Source organism: Centruroides vittatus, unplaced genomic scaffold (assembly GCF_030686945.1).
Source record: "Centruroides vittatus isolate TY-2023 unplaced genomic scaffold, ASM3068694v2 contig_299, whole genome shotgun sequence".
Classification (NCBI taxonomy): domain Eukaryota; kingdom Metazoa; phylum Arthropoda; class Arachnida; order Scorpiones; family Buthidae; genus Centruroides; species Centruroides vittatus.
The window spans coordinates 1977697-1997911 of record NW_027121909.1 but is presented as its reverse complement, the minus strand read 5'-3'; the positions used below and the strand labels follow the sequence as shown (position 1 = coordinate 1997911).

Here is a 20215-nt window from a genome sequence, read left to right as displayed (position 1 = left end):
GGGGTAATTAATACAAATATATATAATAGAATCTGCTTATTCTAATCATTTTGAAACTTACTAAAGTGAGTAATTGATTAATGAACATAATCCATTCAAAAGACAATATTCACTACCTGTATTGTTTGTTGACCAATTATCGATTTATCATAGATTTTTATGGGAATTTGACTAATTTATTCTGGAGACCCCAAAAAAAGTAAATAAAAAAATTATATAATTTCTTATTACATTTATTTATATGTAATAACAAATTAAAAGCAATCTCTCCATTTTTTCATGTATCATCTTTGTTTTTCAGATGTGATTTTCATTACTCTTTATCTGCTTGAGTCTTTTTGATTATATTTTTCTTAGCTAAGATTGTGCCTACTGCAGACCTGTTAAAGCCATACTGCCTGGCAACATCAGACATCTTCCCACTCTCTAACTTGGCTATTATCTCTTGCTTAGTTTCTATAGTGAACATAGTTCTTGACACCACTCTTTTTAGGCCCCATAATATTATCAGTTTTTTAAGTAAAATGCACTTACAAAAATTCAGAGAACAGAAATCAATTAATGCAACAAAGGTTATGTATACAACTGTGAAAGTCTCATTCCTTAAATCATTCATAAATGCCAGTAAAATATAGTTTTACAAATCTTACATGCATTGTCGCTTCTTCTTGTGGTTGTTCTGTCAGGTATTCGTTATCCAAACATGTGTTTGTTGTCCGAACATAAAAATCTTTTGTAAAAGTGTTCATTATCAGTTTGTTTAGTCCAAACTGTTCATTAACTGATCACTCACTGTATATTGATGGCAACAACCAACCTATAAGAGGGGTGTCATTATTAATAGGGATGATGTTAAATAAAACTATAATTAGTGGAAATGCAAATTTTATTGATTCTATTTTTTTAAACATTTTTTTTATATGTTTAACTTTTATTATTATTAGGTTGCAAATGTCGTGCTCAGCTGATACTGGTGCCAAGTGCTATGCCAGACTAAAGTCAAGGCATAGTTTCCCAAACAAGTGTAACATGAAGTTTCTGTGTTATTGATATATGTGTCAACATCTAGAAACATCCTAACAATGTGACGTGTTCAATATTGTGGTTATTTGTAGTGCCATGTATATGTTTTTATTAAGTTTTAATGTTTCTAGACTTTTGTGTAGTATATGTGGCATAACACCAGTAGAAAAGAGGACAATAGATACAGTACAATAAATACCTTATCCATCCTCCATATCTGTATTATTTCTTGAGTAAGTGAAGTGTACTTGTTAAATCACTCACACTGAAAAAAATCATGTTATAAGTGTTTGGAACAGGTGTGTCTATTATATAAATGATTTTATTGCATTTGTCAATGATAGTGATGGCAAGTCCATTGGGTGAACTGTTTTATCTGTGATTATGGCTCTGTCATAATATATTTTGTATGTATCATTTTCTAAAATGGACTGTGAAGTATATTTATAGTATGATACTTATTATTATTATAGCAGCATTAATAGTAAATTGGGTCATGGCTAATTTTCATAACATTAAACAACTGATAACAATATCTGTTGTTATATAACAAGCTTAAACTATAAGCTTTTATTTTTAATTTTTTGTAATTATGGGGTGAATTTATGAAATATATATTTAATCCATTTAAGAATTAATTATAAATATAAAAAATTTAATAAATTAAGAATTTAACCAAATTAGAAATTGATTATTTCTAAGGCTTTTCTCATAGTTCCTTTTGCTTTCTCTTTATGATTAGTTTGTTTAATGTTTTATGAATGTAACCATTGTTTAACAAAAAAAACTTCTATTTCTTTTATTCATTTGCCTTTGAGTCCATTTGCAACATTGACTTGACAGTTTGAATAAGATAACTTATCAAATAGTTGAATAAATGAAATTGGTAGGCATTTATATAATGCTGGAATTACAATTATAAAAATAATTTGAAAGATAAAAAAAATACTTTGAAAGATAAACAAATTAAAATTGTGTAGCTATTATAACAAAAAATTTTTCTCATCATTAATCTATAGTTTTCCAATTTTTATATAACTATTATTGATGTCGCGTCTCTAAAATCATGCTGCTGTCAACAGCTGCACACCTTAGAGGTATGAAGGAGTACATGTCAGGAGTTGCAATTTGGCAGAGTATTTGGTGCCCAAATCATGTACACATAAAATAAATCAGACTTGTAGGTAGTCGGGGGACTGAAAACCAGGTCAAAAGAAATACAAAATGCTGAGACTGTTTCTACAAACAGGTGTGAGTGCAAGATTTGTGATGCATTGCTCATGCTCCCAAAAATGGCTTTGCTGTTTTACTTGTTTTTTTTTTGTTTTTATTGTTGTTTATTATGTGTTTAATGTAAATTTTTAATGTAAATCAAACATATAATCAATCTTATCATATAATTTGAACTACATCTGATCTTTTTTGAGTTATTTAGTATAAAATTATTTAGTATAATATTTAGTATTAGATAGCTATTATTAAATACCACCAAAATAATTAGCTAAAATATTTGATCAATCATATAAAAATAAATTATAATATTTATTGAACCTATATATATTATTAGGGGCTTCTCTGACTACTACAGTCAGTCAGAGCTTCTAGTGTTTCATATCACTTTACAATGCTACCTACAGATTTTTGTAATTTATAAACTATTATTTACAGTAATTTACTCTATGTATTACATAATTTTTTTAAAAAAATAGTAAAACCAAAAAAATATTGTACAGTGGAACCTTGTACTTTCAATGATTCTTCTGGACTTTCAAGCTTTTGGATGCTTTTGTACATTTTGTATTCTTTAGTTCAAAATTTCCTGAATGGATCTTTTTGAACAACAATTGGCATGTTTAAAATTTAGGAGCAGAATCCTGTACACATAACAAATTAGTATTTTTTACTGTTTGTACAACATTATATCTTTCCAAACATAATATATCTGATTATGCTGTTTATCTGAAGACATTTCAATTTGATTTTATACACACAAAATTTGAAGTAAAAAGTGTTTCTAAACAAAGAATGCAATTTCACATTAGCAATAATGTGTTAAATTTCACAACTGTTATAATTAAATCAATATCTATTTTAAGTAGTGACAGTTGTTAAAACTGCACATAAACTTTCCATTCTACTCAATATAACCTTTACTTATTAATCTTGGTCACTGAGAAATATGTGGAAGCAATGAAGTCTAAGAAAAAGATTATAATATCAGTGATTATGGTGAAAAAGAAAGTTATTGTGAAGCATGAAAACAATACAAGTATGATGTCTCTGGTTGCTATGTTTAAGATGCTAAAGTTGACAGTGTGAAACCAGTTTATGCAATTTTTGTACTATATAGTATTTACATATTTTATTTGTTGTTTTCTTGGTTTAATTTATTATTGGGGCATTTAATTGTGTTATTTTTACCTTAAATTATGTGTATTTGCTGTTATAAGTTTATCAAAATGGTTATTATTTCAGTTATTGGTTATTTGGGTCTGGGAATGGATTGATTCCCTTTCCATTATTTGTAATGGAAAAAAATTCATTTGGACTTTGAATGGGTCTCCTGAAATGAATTAAATTTGAAGTACAAGGCACCATTGTAATTTAAAATGATTCAAGCAAAGTAAGAGAAACAAACTTTTCAAAAATAAGCAGATAGTGCCTAAAATGCTTCATTTATATATCATTTAGTTTTTGTAGGCATCAAGCATTAAACTTTACACTTCATAGAAAATAAAAATGTCCAATTTCTTTGAGATTTCAAATTTTTCTGGTGACATACCCTTCCAACCAAAAAATTTACTGTTTTGATACATAGTTTTTCCATTTAAGCATTTCATCTAAGTGTATGAATGAGTGAGTGAGTGAATCAGTGAGGCCAATGTAGCTTTCAATAGAATTTTTGCAATTCACATTTCCTTCTGCAAGGCCAAGAGAGCAAATACAAATATTCATGCATTCACTGAATATATATACAAAACACAAAAAACTTTTCATGGTTTCCAATAATAACAATTTTGTTTGTTCAAAAAAAAACAAATAATAATAATAATGAATCTAAAAAATAATAATATAATTTTATATATAATTTTATGACAATGAAATTAACTACTTATAGAAACAAATAACAAATAATTTTTTATTGATATGATAAGAGATGTTATATTTCTATATAATAACCATTAGAGAATTTGAATAAAAAATATATATATGATTAAATAATTTTGATTTTTCTTTCACTTTATCAAGATTTTTTTAATTCACAAATGTTAATATCAATCAATAAATATGATCATTTTAAAATATATTATATAAAATAAAGAATTTAAAATTAAGTATTTCTCTAAATCACAACATATTGCATTCATTAAATGGTCAAAACTAATATATAATTCAACATATATTTCATACATAAAATAAAAATAAATAATCTAACAATAATCATTATTTTCTTAACCATATTTAATCTTTTAATTTATTAAATGAAACTAAAATATTTTCATATTCATGCTAATACAAAACTTAACACGTAGCACAAACATTGGTTTTTTAGTAAATAATACACAAATAAACAAATTTCATAACATGCAGTAACAATTTAGAAATAGTTGCTGTTTTAACTAAATTACATTTATACAAATATAAATATTTTTATAACTGTTATTTAAATAAAATTTTTTAATTTAAAAGCTCTATAAATATATAATAAAATAATGTCAAATGACATTATATTTTATTTTAAATTTAACAGTATGTGGTCCTGTAAAAATCCTATAAAATTTTTTTTAAAGACAATGTATATTTTTAAGCTGTTTATAAAATTCAATCTAAACTTCCAACAGTGAAAATAACTGCTAAGGAAACTGTATGATATAAACAATTTCATATATTTCATTTTTATGCAATATTTTTTACTATGAATCAAACATGTAATTTTTCTTTTAATAATCATAAGTTTTTAGAATAATAAATTCAAAAATAAAAATAATTACTGATTTCTCAGAGTTATAAGACTCTAGCAATGTTTTTTCAAAATGCTGCAATTACCAAATTTTATTGTTATAATATTCATTAGAAGAAAAATATTTGTCAACTGTATAAACAATGAACATAATGCTATTAGTTACTAACAAAATAAAAAAATTTGACTAATACTTTTCAAACATTCAGAAGGGAAATGATAGAAATTCAAACAGAAAAACAGTAATCCCAAAAAATAGTAGAAATATGATTTTGTTTTATATCATTTTCAATAATATTTTAATAAAAATAATTTACTGAAAATAGTTTGGCAATAAGAACAGCTGCATAATAAATTTATCTTGAGATGCAATCCTTAACCAACTATTATGACTTTTATGATAATGTCTGACTAAAAAAAAAAGTCATTCCTTATCCCTTCTGCTGTTGCAATCAAAATGCAGATTAGATTTTTCCAAAATAGGCAAAACTGAAGCAGATACTACAATATAAATAAGCTGATGCTACACAAGAACTTCACTTTCACAAATGTGTTTAACAGATAGCAATTTGCATCAAATTGTAATTTTAATGATAGCATTTTAAATATCATAATAAATGTATGTAACAGTCATAATTCCTTATTTCGGTGTTTGTTTCATATGAATTAGTAAGATAAGAATAAAAAAATAAAAATTTAAAAATAAAGAATCTTATCTTTTCCCACATACAGTATTATTAACATATGCAATTATATCATATTTCTTACACAGTTTTCAAACTGTAACTAATAAAATGAAGTGAATTTGTTTTCTATTTCATAATAATTTGTTTTGTATTAGTTACATTTATCACTAGATCAGAAATCTTTCTTCTGATAAAAAAGAGCTCATATTTACTCTGTCCCATAATAGTTGCCATTTTTGCAAATGTTTCTTATGATTTTTGACAGTTTCTATTCAACTTATTTTTTTGGATTAATGTTTTTGCTTCAAACCAATCCAAAAACATCATTTGTGTTTCATTTATTTGTCAAAGCAAACTTACAGACAATCACAGAAAAAAAATTTTTAAAGTGTACTCGCTATCATTGCAAAATTACTTGAAAAGTTACAACAGGTGAAAATTTAGGGCCAAACAATGAAAAATCAGAAATGAGTAACAATACACATACTTATAATGCTGTTTTGCAATTTCTACTGTAGCACTCTAAAAATGAAAAACCAAAACACAAAACTATACTTGCTTCATCAAAAAAAATTATTAAAATGAATTTAAATTCAAAACCATTAAAAATTTCCCAATTAAGGAAACAAGCAATACATCCAAATAATAGTGATGTTAAATGGAAATAATGCCTACAAAACTGTACATATGAACAAAGAAACACTAAGAACTGAGAATAGACTTCCAGTTAATATCAAATGTAACTCCTAAGCTGTATTACAAGTCCAAATTCTTATTAATATTAATTAAAATATTTAGTTATTTCATTAATTTAATCTTTATTTATATTAAATATTAAATTTTGTGTTTCCATTAAAAATTTTCTTATTTCTGATAATTTTTTTTTAATAAAAGCGACAACTATTTTGGGATAAAATTCAAATGTTAAATGTGACAAATATTTTAGGATAGAGGGAATACAATTTGTATGAATCATCTTCATTCATAATTTTCAAGTGTTTTTCTTTTACTACAGCAGAGTCAGAATGTTTAACAAGTTTTGAAGCTGTGTATTTCTTTGAAAATCATTTAAATTGACAAGGTCTTCTGTCAAGACTTTTTTCAAGATAATTCAAACTAGCTTTGTTATCAATCAGTGGACCTTATCCACCAAAAAAAAAAAGAAGAGAGGAACTCACATTCTCCTACATCTATTTCTCTTGCTATGCTAAAAATCTTTGAGATTTGTTTATACTGTAAAACTTTACTTTTCCATCTCTCTAAGACTCATACTTATTCAACATTGTGGACCTGGTCACCATTCTACTATAACTAACCTAACCTAATTGACACACTTTCTATCATAATCAACAATTAAAAAAAAAATTCAGTTTTCGTTGCTTACATTGACATTGGTCAGACTTTTGATTCTGTCCTCCTTTCTTTCATGGTTCTCAACCTGTGGGTCATGACCCCTTTGGGGGTCAAACGACCCTTTCACAGGGGTCACCTAAGACCATCGGTAAAGACATACTTTTGATGGTCTTAGGAACCGAGATACTGCTCATCTATCCATTTCCAGGCAAGTCTGCCCACATACCCAGCATGATGACAACATTGCACCAACCCCATTACATACACCCCATACAAATACAGGTCCAATACAAACCAGTCACACATGTGTAGAGAGCAGCTACTGTGTTGAAAGCAGTACTGGAGGTAAAATGACATGTCATGAATTATAATTATTGAGTAAATGTAAAATCATCAACTACTGCAAAAAAAAATATCTGTACACCATGGGAACTTAATATGAATGCTGATCAGTCTTTTTATATTCAGCTGTGTTGGATGTGCCAAACAATGCTCTGCTATTTCACACTGAAATGAGATGGTTGTTAATAGGAAAAGTTTTAAAATGTGTTTTTGAGCTTCGTGATGAACTCAAAACATTTTTTAATCAGAAAGCAAGACCACAGTTTGAAGCACTTTTCAGTGATAAAAATGAACTGCAAAAAATAGCTTACTTGGTTGACATCTTTGCCATCTTGAATGAGTTAAATTTATTACTGCAAGGAGGAAATGCAACATACCTCAATTTGTCTGAAAAGATCTGATCATTCCAAATAAAACTTCAGCTTTGGCAAAAAAAACTGGATGAAAATAAAATTTACATGCTGCCTACTTTAACTGCCTTCTTTGAGGAATATGACATTGAACCAGACAAAAGGATTACAATGATATTTTCTGTGAAAGAACACTTGCACATGCTTGCAGACGAAATGTCATCTTTCCAAATCTACCTGACACCCAGAAGCCCATTCACAGTCAAAGTTAATGATGTTCCTGAGACAGCACAAGAGAAGTTATTGAACTTATTAACAGCAATGCAGCTAGAACTGATTTTTCTACAATGTGTTACAAAATTCTGGATCAAGTGTTTGCAATCATATCCTGTTCTGTATGAGACTGTGTTGCTTCTTCTTCTTTCATTTCCAACAACATATCTTTGTGAAACAAGGTTTTCCAGCTTGTTAGTTATGAAGTCTAAATACAGAAGTAGACTTGTTGTGGAAGATGATCTTCATTATGCTCTTGCAAAGACTGCCCAAGAATTTCTGATCTGGTGAGAAAGAAGCAATCTCAACTTTCGCACTGATGTTGGTTTTTTATGCATACTCTCGCAAAATGGAGCAATGTAGTTTACTGTTGTTATATTTAGACTGTTACCCATACTACACCATGCTTCAAGACAAAATTTCATTTATTTGTAATTAGAAATAATATTTCACAATAAATAATTAAATTTGTTTTTGTAATTAATCACTATGCTTTACTTATGTTCAATTTTTAACATTGAAAATACATCCTACATATCAGATATTTACATTACGAATCATAACAGTAGCAAAATTACAGGTATGAAGTTGAACAAAAATAATTTTATGGTTGGGGTCACCACAACATGAGGAACTGTATTAAAGGGTCTCAGCATTAGGAAGGTTGAGAACCACTATTCTATATTATACAATTACTTTGATATACTCTCATTTTTCATTCTTGGTTGAACAATTATTTCATTACATGCACATGTAAAGTTAAGTGATTAAGAGTTTCTGGACTTTTCAATTATCTGCAACATACCACAAGGTTCCATATTAAGTAGTCTTCTTTTCTCAGCTTACATACACAATATCCTCAGGTCAAATTTTATCCTCTAACTTCTTATGCCAATGATATAAAAATTTTAAGTCATGATCTAACCACTCTTCAAACCAATCTTAATCTCGAATCTTTGAACAATCTTTGACAACAAACTTTCCTTTAAATGTCATATTGAAAAAATTGTTAAATCTCTTGCAATATGATATGGCAGCCCTTGGCATTGTTGTAGGGCAATCTCTTCTAAAACTGTCCTACATTCTCTCTCTTTTTTTTTTTCCTGCCAATTTTCAGTCTCATTGACTACTTTCTCCCAATATTGGTCACAGGTCTCCAAATACTTAGTAAGTTTTGTCATCTACCTTATACCACCCATCCTAATGAAGCCAGGTCAAGATTAGGTTTTTCCTCATTTCATGAATGTGTAATTTACTTTAATCATCTTTCCATAAATACTTTAATGGAAATGTTTGGTCTTCCTGACTATTTGTGAGTACCTGCTCATCATACATGTTGTACAGTACATCATCTATTTTTGCTCCCCTTTTACACTCTATATCAGCATTTTTATTTTTATCACATACTAACTAATGTATAGTGTTGAACACGAATAAATATTAATATCTTTCAGTTTAGAAGACAAACTAAAAATTATTAACATAATGAGATTAGAGCTAGACAACAAATTTCCAAATTAAAATCCACATTATAAACTTACACATTTAGAATAAACTTCAGATTTATTCTAAGTTCTTAATAGTCATTGTAAAATTTGATAGTTATGAAAATATCAAGTATCATCAGATCTAATGATGATGATGATAACCTTATTCAAAGACTGAATTAAAATCCTGTTTCCAATAAGTTTCAAAAAAATAAGTGATTGTTTTAGTCTTTACAAATATATATATATAAAACAGATACTAGGGATGGATGGAATAGGAGTTTTTGACTAAATACCAAATAAGTTTACTGTTACCAAATTCTGTATACTTGGCCAAGTATCAGCTGATTTATTTGAAATTGCCTGAAACAGAAGGTTTAGACAACTTAGAATAAGAGGGAGAGCAGTGTCTTCTATTCAATAATAAAGATGATCATAATTTTTTTAAATAAAAATGTATATAATATAATGAGAAGTAAAAAATTGAATCTTGCTATTGAGGTCCATTGTTTTTGACAGCCCCATAAAGCAGCGTATTTAGTGAATATACACTATGTTCAGTAAAGCTGGAAGTATTTATGACAAACAACAAAATCACTTACCTCCAATGAATGCAGAAGCATTAATGTTTCTTCATTACAATTTATAATACTTGAATTGTGATTATTAATAAATAATTTTGAGCAAATATTATTTATGAAAACTATTTGTTTCAGAAAAAAATGAATATCAATATTTTTAAATATTTGTAATTTTAAATGTTATTCTCATTCTATTTTGTGTTTTATCTATTTTTTTTCTGTTCTTTCCTTTTCTCTATCTCTCTCCTAACCAAACTAAAGTGATATTATTTGACTGAATAGTTCAGCTTTAAGCAAGTATTCAGTCTGAATATCAAAGACATGTTTATATCAAATACATACTTTTTGACCAAATACTGAATAATGCCAAAATATCTAGTCCAATATTAATAAATATCAACTTAAAACTTAAGAGGCTTTGCTTCAACTTACTATAAAAATAACTAATGGTTTACTTTATTGGAATCAGCAAATATCACACAAATTAACTGAAAAATAAAATAATAAACAAAAAAACCTTCCTATATATTTTCAGACAATCAAGCCCATCTTCAGGGAATGCTGTTGTTATAAATTCAGAAGAATAAATTCTTACAACACAAATTTTTTAACTTCTAAGACATTTTTCTAACATCCATTCTCATATAAATAATGCTCTTGATGAGAAGATAATTTTGGCAGTTCAATCACTAGTACTCTCTAGTGGAAATTGTTTTTGAACACTGATTTTAAATTACAAAAATTTTTGCAGTAAGTTACACAACTTACTGCTTAAATCTATTAATATAGAGCTATACAAATTAATCATAAATATGAAAATACAGGATAGGCATACTTTTCTTTACAGTTCTTCACTAATAGGATAATTTTCATTCATGTTTACTTTTTTTCAAATTTGCCATACTTTTAAGAAATTTTGGATTTATCTATTTATTGTTTTTACTTTTACATCTTTTATTAGGCCTATCACCATTGCACACTTAATAAGTTTTAATATAAATACAATTTTAGACTTTTAGATGCACTGGATGTGTTTCACTTTGAAATAATATTTGCTTTAAAGCAGTGATCTAGAACCTAAACCACTATATTAGTGAGGTATGCCTGTAAAAATATAGTAAAATTAACATTAATCTCATCCCAAACTCACTTAATCCCAACTTTATAGAAATTCCTACATTAAATTCTTTATTTGTGTACTTCTTGTAAATATGTTTTCACTCTTAAAAGCTATTTCAAACTTACTTTATTTTTTACTAAATTTATATGGTGTTTACTGACTCCAATAAAATAGATCATTAGTTTTTTTCAAATATTAATTTCTTCTATACTATTCTTCTAACTATACTTCAATTAACTTTAAAGATTCTGAATGGTGTCTCATGCTTGGAGAGCATTATTTGAAGTTTTATAATTTGTTTATCATCATTTTGCTATATTTATGTTCTTACTCATGATATTTGTACACATTGTTGTATTCATTTAATTATTTTATTTTGTATTTAATATTTTTCTTTTTGATTATTTACTTCTATTTTCTGTTTTATCTAATATATTTATGCTCTTGCACATGTGGTTTACTATGTAAATTTGTAATTTTCAAATGTTTTTAATTTCAAATGTGCTTCCTGTTCTATATATTATATTCCATTCTAGAACCTGAAAATGGGCATTATACATAGTTGAAAATGTTTGTTCCATTAATAAATGTTTTATTTTTACTGGCAAGAAAAACATTTTATATAAAATAATCATAAAACAATATAGGAATGATATTAATAAATATTCAATTTTCAACAGAATTGGAAGATTCAGCATCTAAAATTTTCAACTATAGTTTCTACTATTGTGAAAAAATTATATATTGAAATCATTATACAAAATTGCAGTCCAAATTAAAAATTACAAGAAATTTGTAGAGAAATATTGTTTGATCTCTTCTTAGTCAAAATATTTACTAAATATTCACAGTTTTTGCAATGTATAATCTAAATCAGTTACTTCTCAAACTTTGTGTTTGTTTTTTTTTATACCACTCCTTGCAGACTAGTACTTTTGTGAAATTAAAAATAATTATAAAATGAAGAGAATGTAGTTCAAATGCATTTTGTTTTTCAATTTTAATTTTTAGGCTGAATTAGCAAGTAAATAAATTACAAAATTTGGTTCTAATCATTTTAAAAAAATGCATTGCAGTTTTCAAGTAATCTCTCAGGCATATTTCAATCACCAATCCATCCTCTGTAGTGTTTAAATAATAAAGAAAAACGAAAGTAATAAAATAACATATTTTTAAAATACTTTTCAAGATATTTCTAAATAGTTTTATTGATGCAATATAAAAAATTATCAACTTTTAAGTGGGATCTCATCACAGCCAAGTAATAAACTGACCACAGTTTGAGTAGCACAGATTCCTGTCAAATTATTTACAATAATACTATTCATTTATATTCTTTTAAAATATATTTTATTGTTGTTATTTTTCACATTCTTCATTATATATTTATATCTATTTTTATGTTTTTTTACTATTTTATTAGTAGTTTATAAAAAAATTAACTTACATATGATAATTTATATTTTATTTATGATATGAACTTTAATTTTTGTAAATGTTTTCTTTTAATTTTATATAAAAGGTGTAAAATAACACACAGTAAATATGAAAATTACAGATTAAAATTTCAAATTTCTGCTTAAAAGAGTATGACAAATAGAATAAATAAAATCATTCACCTATTTTATTTAATATTCAAGATGGAAGAAAATGATAACTGTAATAATTTTAAACAGCATTATAATAATCAAGCAATTACGACACCATCTAAAACAATGAGTAATAAATCGAAATAGAATTTAAATGAAATCAAAATAGCTAAATTCTAGATAAATCAAAACAATCTATCAAAGAAAGAAAAAATAACATTAAAATTACATGGAATTTATTATATATTAATTGAAATATTAATTTAAAAATTTAATCTAGAACTTCTTGAATAAAATTCAAAAGCTATAAATTTCTTAAGGCAAGACTAGTGAAAACACTTAAGTCTTCCGCCCGACAAACCAACCTGTACTGATATTAGAGTGGAAGCTTTATCTTCTAACTGTCGCTGAAGTTCTGCAATGAGAACATGATGAGACTTCATTTTCTGACTTCCTCTTGTAGTTCCATTACTTTCAGTATAAGATGATGGCATTGATTCATCAATGAAGAAATCAGCTGAAAAGAATTCTTGGGAATTTGAAGTGCAACACTCTGGAGATATCATGGAATGTGATGCTGGTAAATGAAGATCTCCATCACTATATGTTCTTGTAAGTAACATCATTTTGCCATTCTGACCTTCAAGTGATTTATTTTCATTTTCTTCTTCTTGAAACCTAGCTTGCATAGAAGACTCTTCACCTGCATGCATACCCACCTTTATAAGATCACTAGGACTGTGGTCTTTTGGTAAATCTCCCACTTGTTCAAATTCTTCTGTATCGGAATCTCCTCCATGTTCTTCTTCAATTGGAGAAAATGTTTCTTTCTCTCGAGCTGTATCATTTGGCTGGGAAACTTTATCTTCTGCTTCATCGTCACGTTTCTTTTTTATTGGAGATTTCATTTGAAATTTTAAAACTTCATTATCAGTACATTCAAATGATTCACTTGATGGACTTGCTTCAGAAGCTAAACTAAGAATTTCTTTATCAATTTCTAAAAAGCAGTCTCCTGCAGCAAGTTCCTGAGCTTCTATTAATTGAGGTAGAGGCTCTAAAAATGTTGGACTTGTCACACTGCCAGTTTGTAAAACTCTTGATAAAGAAACATCACCACCAATTATAGATTGATTTGAATTCAAAAATATTGTTGGCATATCACTTTGAAGAGGAATTTTCAGATAATTAGCTAATTCAGGAAGTAGTTGCCTCAATTTTTCTATATCCTCCATTTCTATATTTGGCAAATTAGCATCAAAGACTGCTGGTGGTTGTACCTATAACAGAAAATTTTAAAATCATCAATAGAATGTTTTCATAAAGTAAATGATGTTTCATTAAATCAGTTTAACTAATAAACATTCTAATAAGCTCACATTTTAAATAAGTGAAGTAAATACTGACAGAAACCATTAATAGAATAAAACAACAAATTTCAAAAATAATGAAGTTTTTATTTCAAGTAGAATTCGTGTTTTTTATAATAAAAAATTTCCTTTTAATGATTATTAAGATAAAATACATCATTAAAAATAAATAAGTGCATGTAAGATTATAGTAAACAACTTACAGCAAAAGGTGGTGGTAAATCCTTCATTCCAGGAAATAAAGTCTGAAGAAAATGATTTGAAATTTGAGAATTAAATGTTTTTCTTGCTGCTATTTCCTTTTTATGCAATTCTAATGATTGTTGTGATAAATTTCCTGACCACTATGAAAAAAAAAGTATAAAATAAATTACAATAAAAGTTAGATGAATGAAAAAAATAATCTTATACTTTTAGACAAAATCATCAAGATAAAATTGTAAAATTATTCATTCAAAAAACTTTTTATTTTAACTTGACAATTTCAAAAAAAGACAATGATATCATATTAAGATTGTATACTTATATCAATTTTAACACCGAAAGATATTCAGTGTAAATAATGATAGTATTATATATACTAAATATAAAATTCTAGAAGTATCAAACTATAGCATAACAGTTCCCAAATAGAGCCACCAATTCTTATAGTGTCATGTAAACTCCTTTACATATATATTTTAAACTAGAATAATAATGTTTAACAATTTTTAAAACATTGGAAAAATAAAATAAGCCAACACAGCACTTGGATGATCTTCCACAGGAAGATACCTTCCAAGAAGACTTTCTATGGAAAAACTAGCCCCTATTTAGATATTACATCAGTGGCATAGCTACATATTTTGTGCCCTGGAACAAGTAGAATCGGTGTGCTCCCTTGTTTCTTGGAAGTGGTCTGGCAAAATTTATTTTAAACATCTAATTTAAAAACATATATCAAATTATTTCGACTTAAAACCTTACTTAACAATTTATTTGAGATTTGAAGCATTTCAACAATGACATATTCAATTTTTTAAATACAAATATAATAATAAAACAAAATATAATTCTTTAAGTACAAAATATCTAATAATATGTACGTACTACATATATAAATTGTAGTGGCAAAATGTACCCTCCCTGCAAAATTTAAGAAATTTTCAACAAAAAGCATAGGAGTTATTAAGCTTCAAACAAAGTGAAAAAATTTGTGCCACACACACTAACATCAATACATACAGAAATTACCCTGAATTTTTTTGCATTCCTCAACATTTCCAAGGTGTCCTAAGTTGAAAAATGCAAATCAGTCAATCACTTTTACCAAGATCAAGTTGACAAGCTATTGATTTTTCAATTGATATAGTAGCCAAAGAGCTAAGCTAATGTTATGACATGCTGCTTCTTAAATAAGTTTTGATTAATTTTAGTTTTGAAAAACTTCATTCTTCTGTCACCGTCGTCACTAGTAAAGTTAAAAAAATGAGGCATGCTGCTATAATGTCGAAGAAGCTATTTCAGGCTGCGGTGTGAATTAATAGTAGTTTTACAACTTGGCATATAGAAGTAATTTCTTTTACCTGAGTATAAAAACACATTTTAAATTGAAGCAGTTGAGGTTCAAAACTACACGAAATGCTAGAGGGATATACCAACTGTAACAATCCTGATCCTTCCAGAATATTTTTATCAGATGATGTGAAAAAAATATGCAGGTGAAAATTGTCAATTGGATTCAAATATGATAGTTAATTGATTAATTATTAAATCCAATTTTTTTTTTACAAATGTTTTTACAAGTTTTTATTTTGCCCTTTCTAACTTAGCACCCTGGTGATCCATGTGCCTGAAGCAGTTTGCTCCAACTGCTCCACAGTAGCTACGCCTCTGTATTACATACATAAACCTGGAAAACTCCACCTGTAGCCATTTTGTTGGTGAGGGACAAACCTGCAACCAACTACCAGTATTTCAACTAACTTATCTTGTAAAATAGATTTAAACATTAGAACATATGATATTATACTGCATAGATAATAGATGAGCATCATGTGGCAAGAATTTGCATGAAGGTGACTTGGATGTAATCATATACTAGTTGTTTTTTCACTTTTGTTTTCATGCACTTTTTACAATTCTTTTATGTAAATCCTTCCCCTTGACTCTTGACTACCACAAATGTTGAAAATAGGTTGCAATTAGCAGTATACAATATATTATATGTTCTAATGTTATCAAATGTCTAAATCTATTTTACAAAGAAACAAAAGCTCATCTACATCTAATAATCTAGCTTATTATTACATTTGCCAAAGATTGCATTTTAAGCTCAGTGCTGTCCTAAAAATGTTTCCACTTGTTAGCCTGTAAAAAGAATTTTCTGTTTAATATACTAAGTATGAGTATCATGTGTCAAATTAACGCTTGAACAAAGTGACATACTCAACATCTCATAGATGAAATATCAGAATTGATCTTTAACCTGTCCTGCATTGTTCCCGAAAATTTTCATGTTGACCTCATTGACCTGCATGGGTGATCCCGAATATTTTTGTGTTTGCATCAGAACATTTTTGATACTAGATGTCGCTAAGCATCACAATTTTTATATTAGAACAAACTTTTAAAATATAATTTTTTATATTTTTCAATATATTTATTTTGTTTGTGCAACATAAAAAAATAATTTTTAACGACACAGTAAACACGATTATTATTTTAAAAAATAAAAAATTTTGTTAGGCTTAACATCAACGAAAATTCAACATGGCGTCACAGGCAACAGAGAAAAATTTCAACATTGAATAGGTTAATATCTCAAACAGCCAGAAATATTTCTTTATTTTGAGATTTCAATTTTCCTGGTAATGAACTTGATGGCTTCCTTTGATTAAATCTTTTCCATCTTTTTGAAATCATACAAACATTCTAAAGTTCTAGTCAAACATTTTGTGTGTTAGTATTAAGTGAATCAACTATTCATTCAGTGAGACCATCATAACATTATATTAGATACTCATTATATATTATGTGAAACAAATAATAGCTTGGATTTTATATATTTAATGTGTCATAACATTTAGATATTTGATATTTAATAAGTTATCATTAATAACATGAAAAATATAATTTCTGACATACCTGTACAAATAATCTGGAAAAGTTTCTTCTTCTAACAACTTCAGCTACTGCAGTTAAATAAACTTTTGGAGCTAGATGAATTTGTTCAACTACTTCCAAATACTTTTTTAATCTTTTTAATATATCATGATACATCATCAATCTGTTTTCTACATCACATATAGTTTTCTCTACAAACATTATCCACCTAAAAACAAATTATTTAAATCCTTATTTTAAATATTTAAGATAAAATTCAATTGTCATTATTTTTAATTTATTATTATTCATTTGTCTGATTTACATCGTAGAAAAGCCAAACAACATTCTTTCATTAATATGAACATTTTGGAATTGATTACACATTAGAGCCACCACAATCTACAGGAAACAGGAGCCAGCATATGCTTGCCTTGCACTCCAAAGCCCCACTTTCTTTCTCCCCCAAGGCTACAAGCCATTTTTCTAGGTAAGCTACATGGGCATAAAGCAGCTGCAATCTACACAGCGTTTGCTCATGTAACAGTGCTGCATCATGAGAGATTAGCGACTAGTGTTGCCACCAGGCCGAATTTTAAATTCATGGTCTGGATGAATTATTTTGTCCAGTTTTCATGGAAATTGTGAAATTATGATGAAACAAAACAAATTTATAAAAATATTTTTGGGTATTTTGCAAATATTAGGTTTGTTCCAACACAAGTCCCTAGTTAGTTTAAAACTGGCATGCACATTGTTCAGTTCTTGACTGTAAAATGACATTGCACATGCCTCACTCTCTCTTGCTAGTGTGACTGCTCTGTCTGATAAATTCTGTCAACAGCAAGAATACGATTGTATCACTGCACTAGCAAAGGGATAACTATGCAGGCATGAAGAAAGGGAAAGGGCATTTGACGTCATCATGTGTGCTAGTTTGCTAGCATTTTGCTCTCTGTAGTTTGTAGCAGCTCTTATAAAACATATTTGAAGAAAAATGTGAAGTTTATAATAGGAAAATGTAAAATGAGAATTTGCCAATGATCTTTGTTGAATAATAAATAATAATTATTTATTATTAATAATATATATATTTTTTGAATATGAATATTATACATAAATTTTACTATATCATTTATAGAAGTGTTACAGCATGATCAATTTTAACACAGATATTAAATTACATTAAGATTACATAAATATTTAAACATATTTTAAAAATTTAGATCTTACAATACAACATACGCAGGGGTCACTCTGAAAAATTTTAAAATATCACCAACCATTTGCCAGTTCTAAACTTTTTTTATACTTCATATTATTTAATCACCACCAGTTTTACTTACTAATTAATGCAGGTGCTGGTAGCCTTATCAGTTTAGTATTTGAAAGCAAAAGTAATGTGTTAAGCTGTCACAAGGAGAGAACCAGATGTTCAGGTTGCCAATTTGAAAGAAAGCTAGTGAGCATATAGCTCTAAACACAAACAGCTCCTTGTCCAAATAATAGGACCCACTTCTCAAGCATTTCCTAAAAATGGGCCTCTGAAATTTAGTTTCTAGTTTATAAGTCTTTGAAAGTTTCAATTTCTGAGCAACAAGAGGATAAGATACTAGGCACTGGAGCCAGACAATGTAGATTTGAACATTTGGAATTTTAGTTTAGCTTTGATTTTGTGTGTATAAATTTACACATATTTTGTGTAAATTGACTTTTCCCTGGAATGGTTGCACTCATTAGACACATTATTATAATGTTGAATGCTGAATCTTCTGCAGGCTCTCCATATCTACTATGGTATGATAATAAAAAGAATAGTTGTGTTAACAGTTTGTTGTGTATTAAATATTCTTATTTCCAACACATCAAATTCATTTTTGTTTGTAACCAAATAAATAAATTTATATATAAAATTAATATAACTGCTTTAATTTTAAAATTATAATAAATAATCATAATTCATTCTTGTAATTCATATACAGTGGAATCCAGTTTATCTAGCTCAAACAGAACCAGGCCAAATCCGAAAAATTTGTTAATGACATCAATAACACAGTTTAGGAGTACATTTTATTTTATTTACTGCATATTATATATACTTTTACAACAATAAATATAAAGCAAAAGACATATCTACATATAGTATCAGTTTGTTGTCTTCTATCAGCAGATACAGTACATGTACAGTACAGTACATAAGTTTCCTGACCACTTGTGCAGGGTAGAACTTTTCTTTATGACTTTTTCAAGTTAGTTCTTTGATTTTTTTTTTGCATATATAGGTTTTCTGTATGTCTATCTTTCTTATTCCAGATAAACAGGGTTCCTACTGTATGTTACTTTAAGCAAATATAAGTTGATAAAAACAAAAAATCAATAAGTCAACAGTCAATAATAGAAACAGTAGAGACAACTTTAATAATTTAGCACATTTATGTTTTAATAATAAATTTAAATATCTTTACCTTAATCTAGAATGTAAATTTTCAGATAACTCCTTTTTTGCACGTGCACAACGTCGTCTTATATCTCTTAGATTTTGATGATTAATTAATAACATTTCAAGTTGTCTTTGATGACTTATACATAAATCTGGTAAAATTGATGGATCTCCAAGTTTTCCAGCTTGATTTTGATTATTATGAAAAGCCTATAAAATAATTTTTTTGTTGTTAGTTATATAAGTGGTAAAAATGTTTATTAAATGTGAAAAATTTACATTTATTTTACATTAATTTTTCCTAAATATTTTATTAATAAAATCATCATCATATATTTCACCAAAAACTAATTTAAAACTAAAACTGCTAGTTTAAGTTAAGCTTATATAGTAATTAAATAGTTAAACTAAACTAAAAATTCATGTAATAATAAAAAAAAAATTAATATCACTGTAAAGCAAATTTTTGTCAACTGAATAAAATGTGCAATGAAAAAGGGCAAGCCAATATTTCAAAAGCTGTTAAAATAGAAGGAATGCTCATGAAACAATTCCA

General features: G+C 27.4%; 1 protein-coding gene across 3 annotated transcripts in view; it reads right to left on the bottom strand.

Moving 5' to 3' along the window:
• The window catches only part of Atg17 (autophagy-related 17), a 114811-nt gene that overhangs the window by 46996 nt on the left and 47600 nt on the right, over window positions 1-20215 (bottom strand). For 2 of the 3 annotated variants that reach the window (XM_067267231.1, XM_067267230.1), the window contains 4 exons: window positions 19685-19869; window positions 17262-17448; window positions 14339-14479; window positions 13131-14045 (listed from right to left, as the gene is read on the bottom strand). In XM_067267231.1, coding sequence (XP_067123332.1) covers window positions 13131-14045; window positions 14339-14479; window positions 17262-17448; window positions 19685-19869 — 1428 coding nt within the window. The remainder of the gene's footprint in view (window positions 1-13130; window positions 14046-14338; window positions 14480-17261; window positions 17449-19684; window positions 19870-20215) is intronic. The other variant, XM_067267232.1, reaches the window with a different exon arrangement.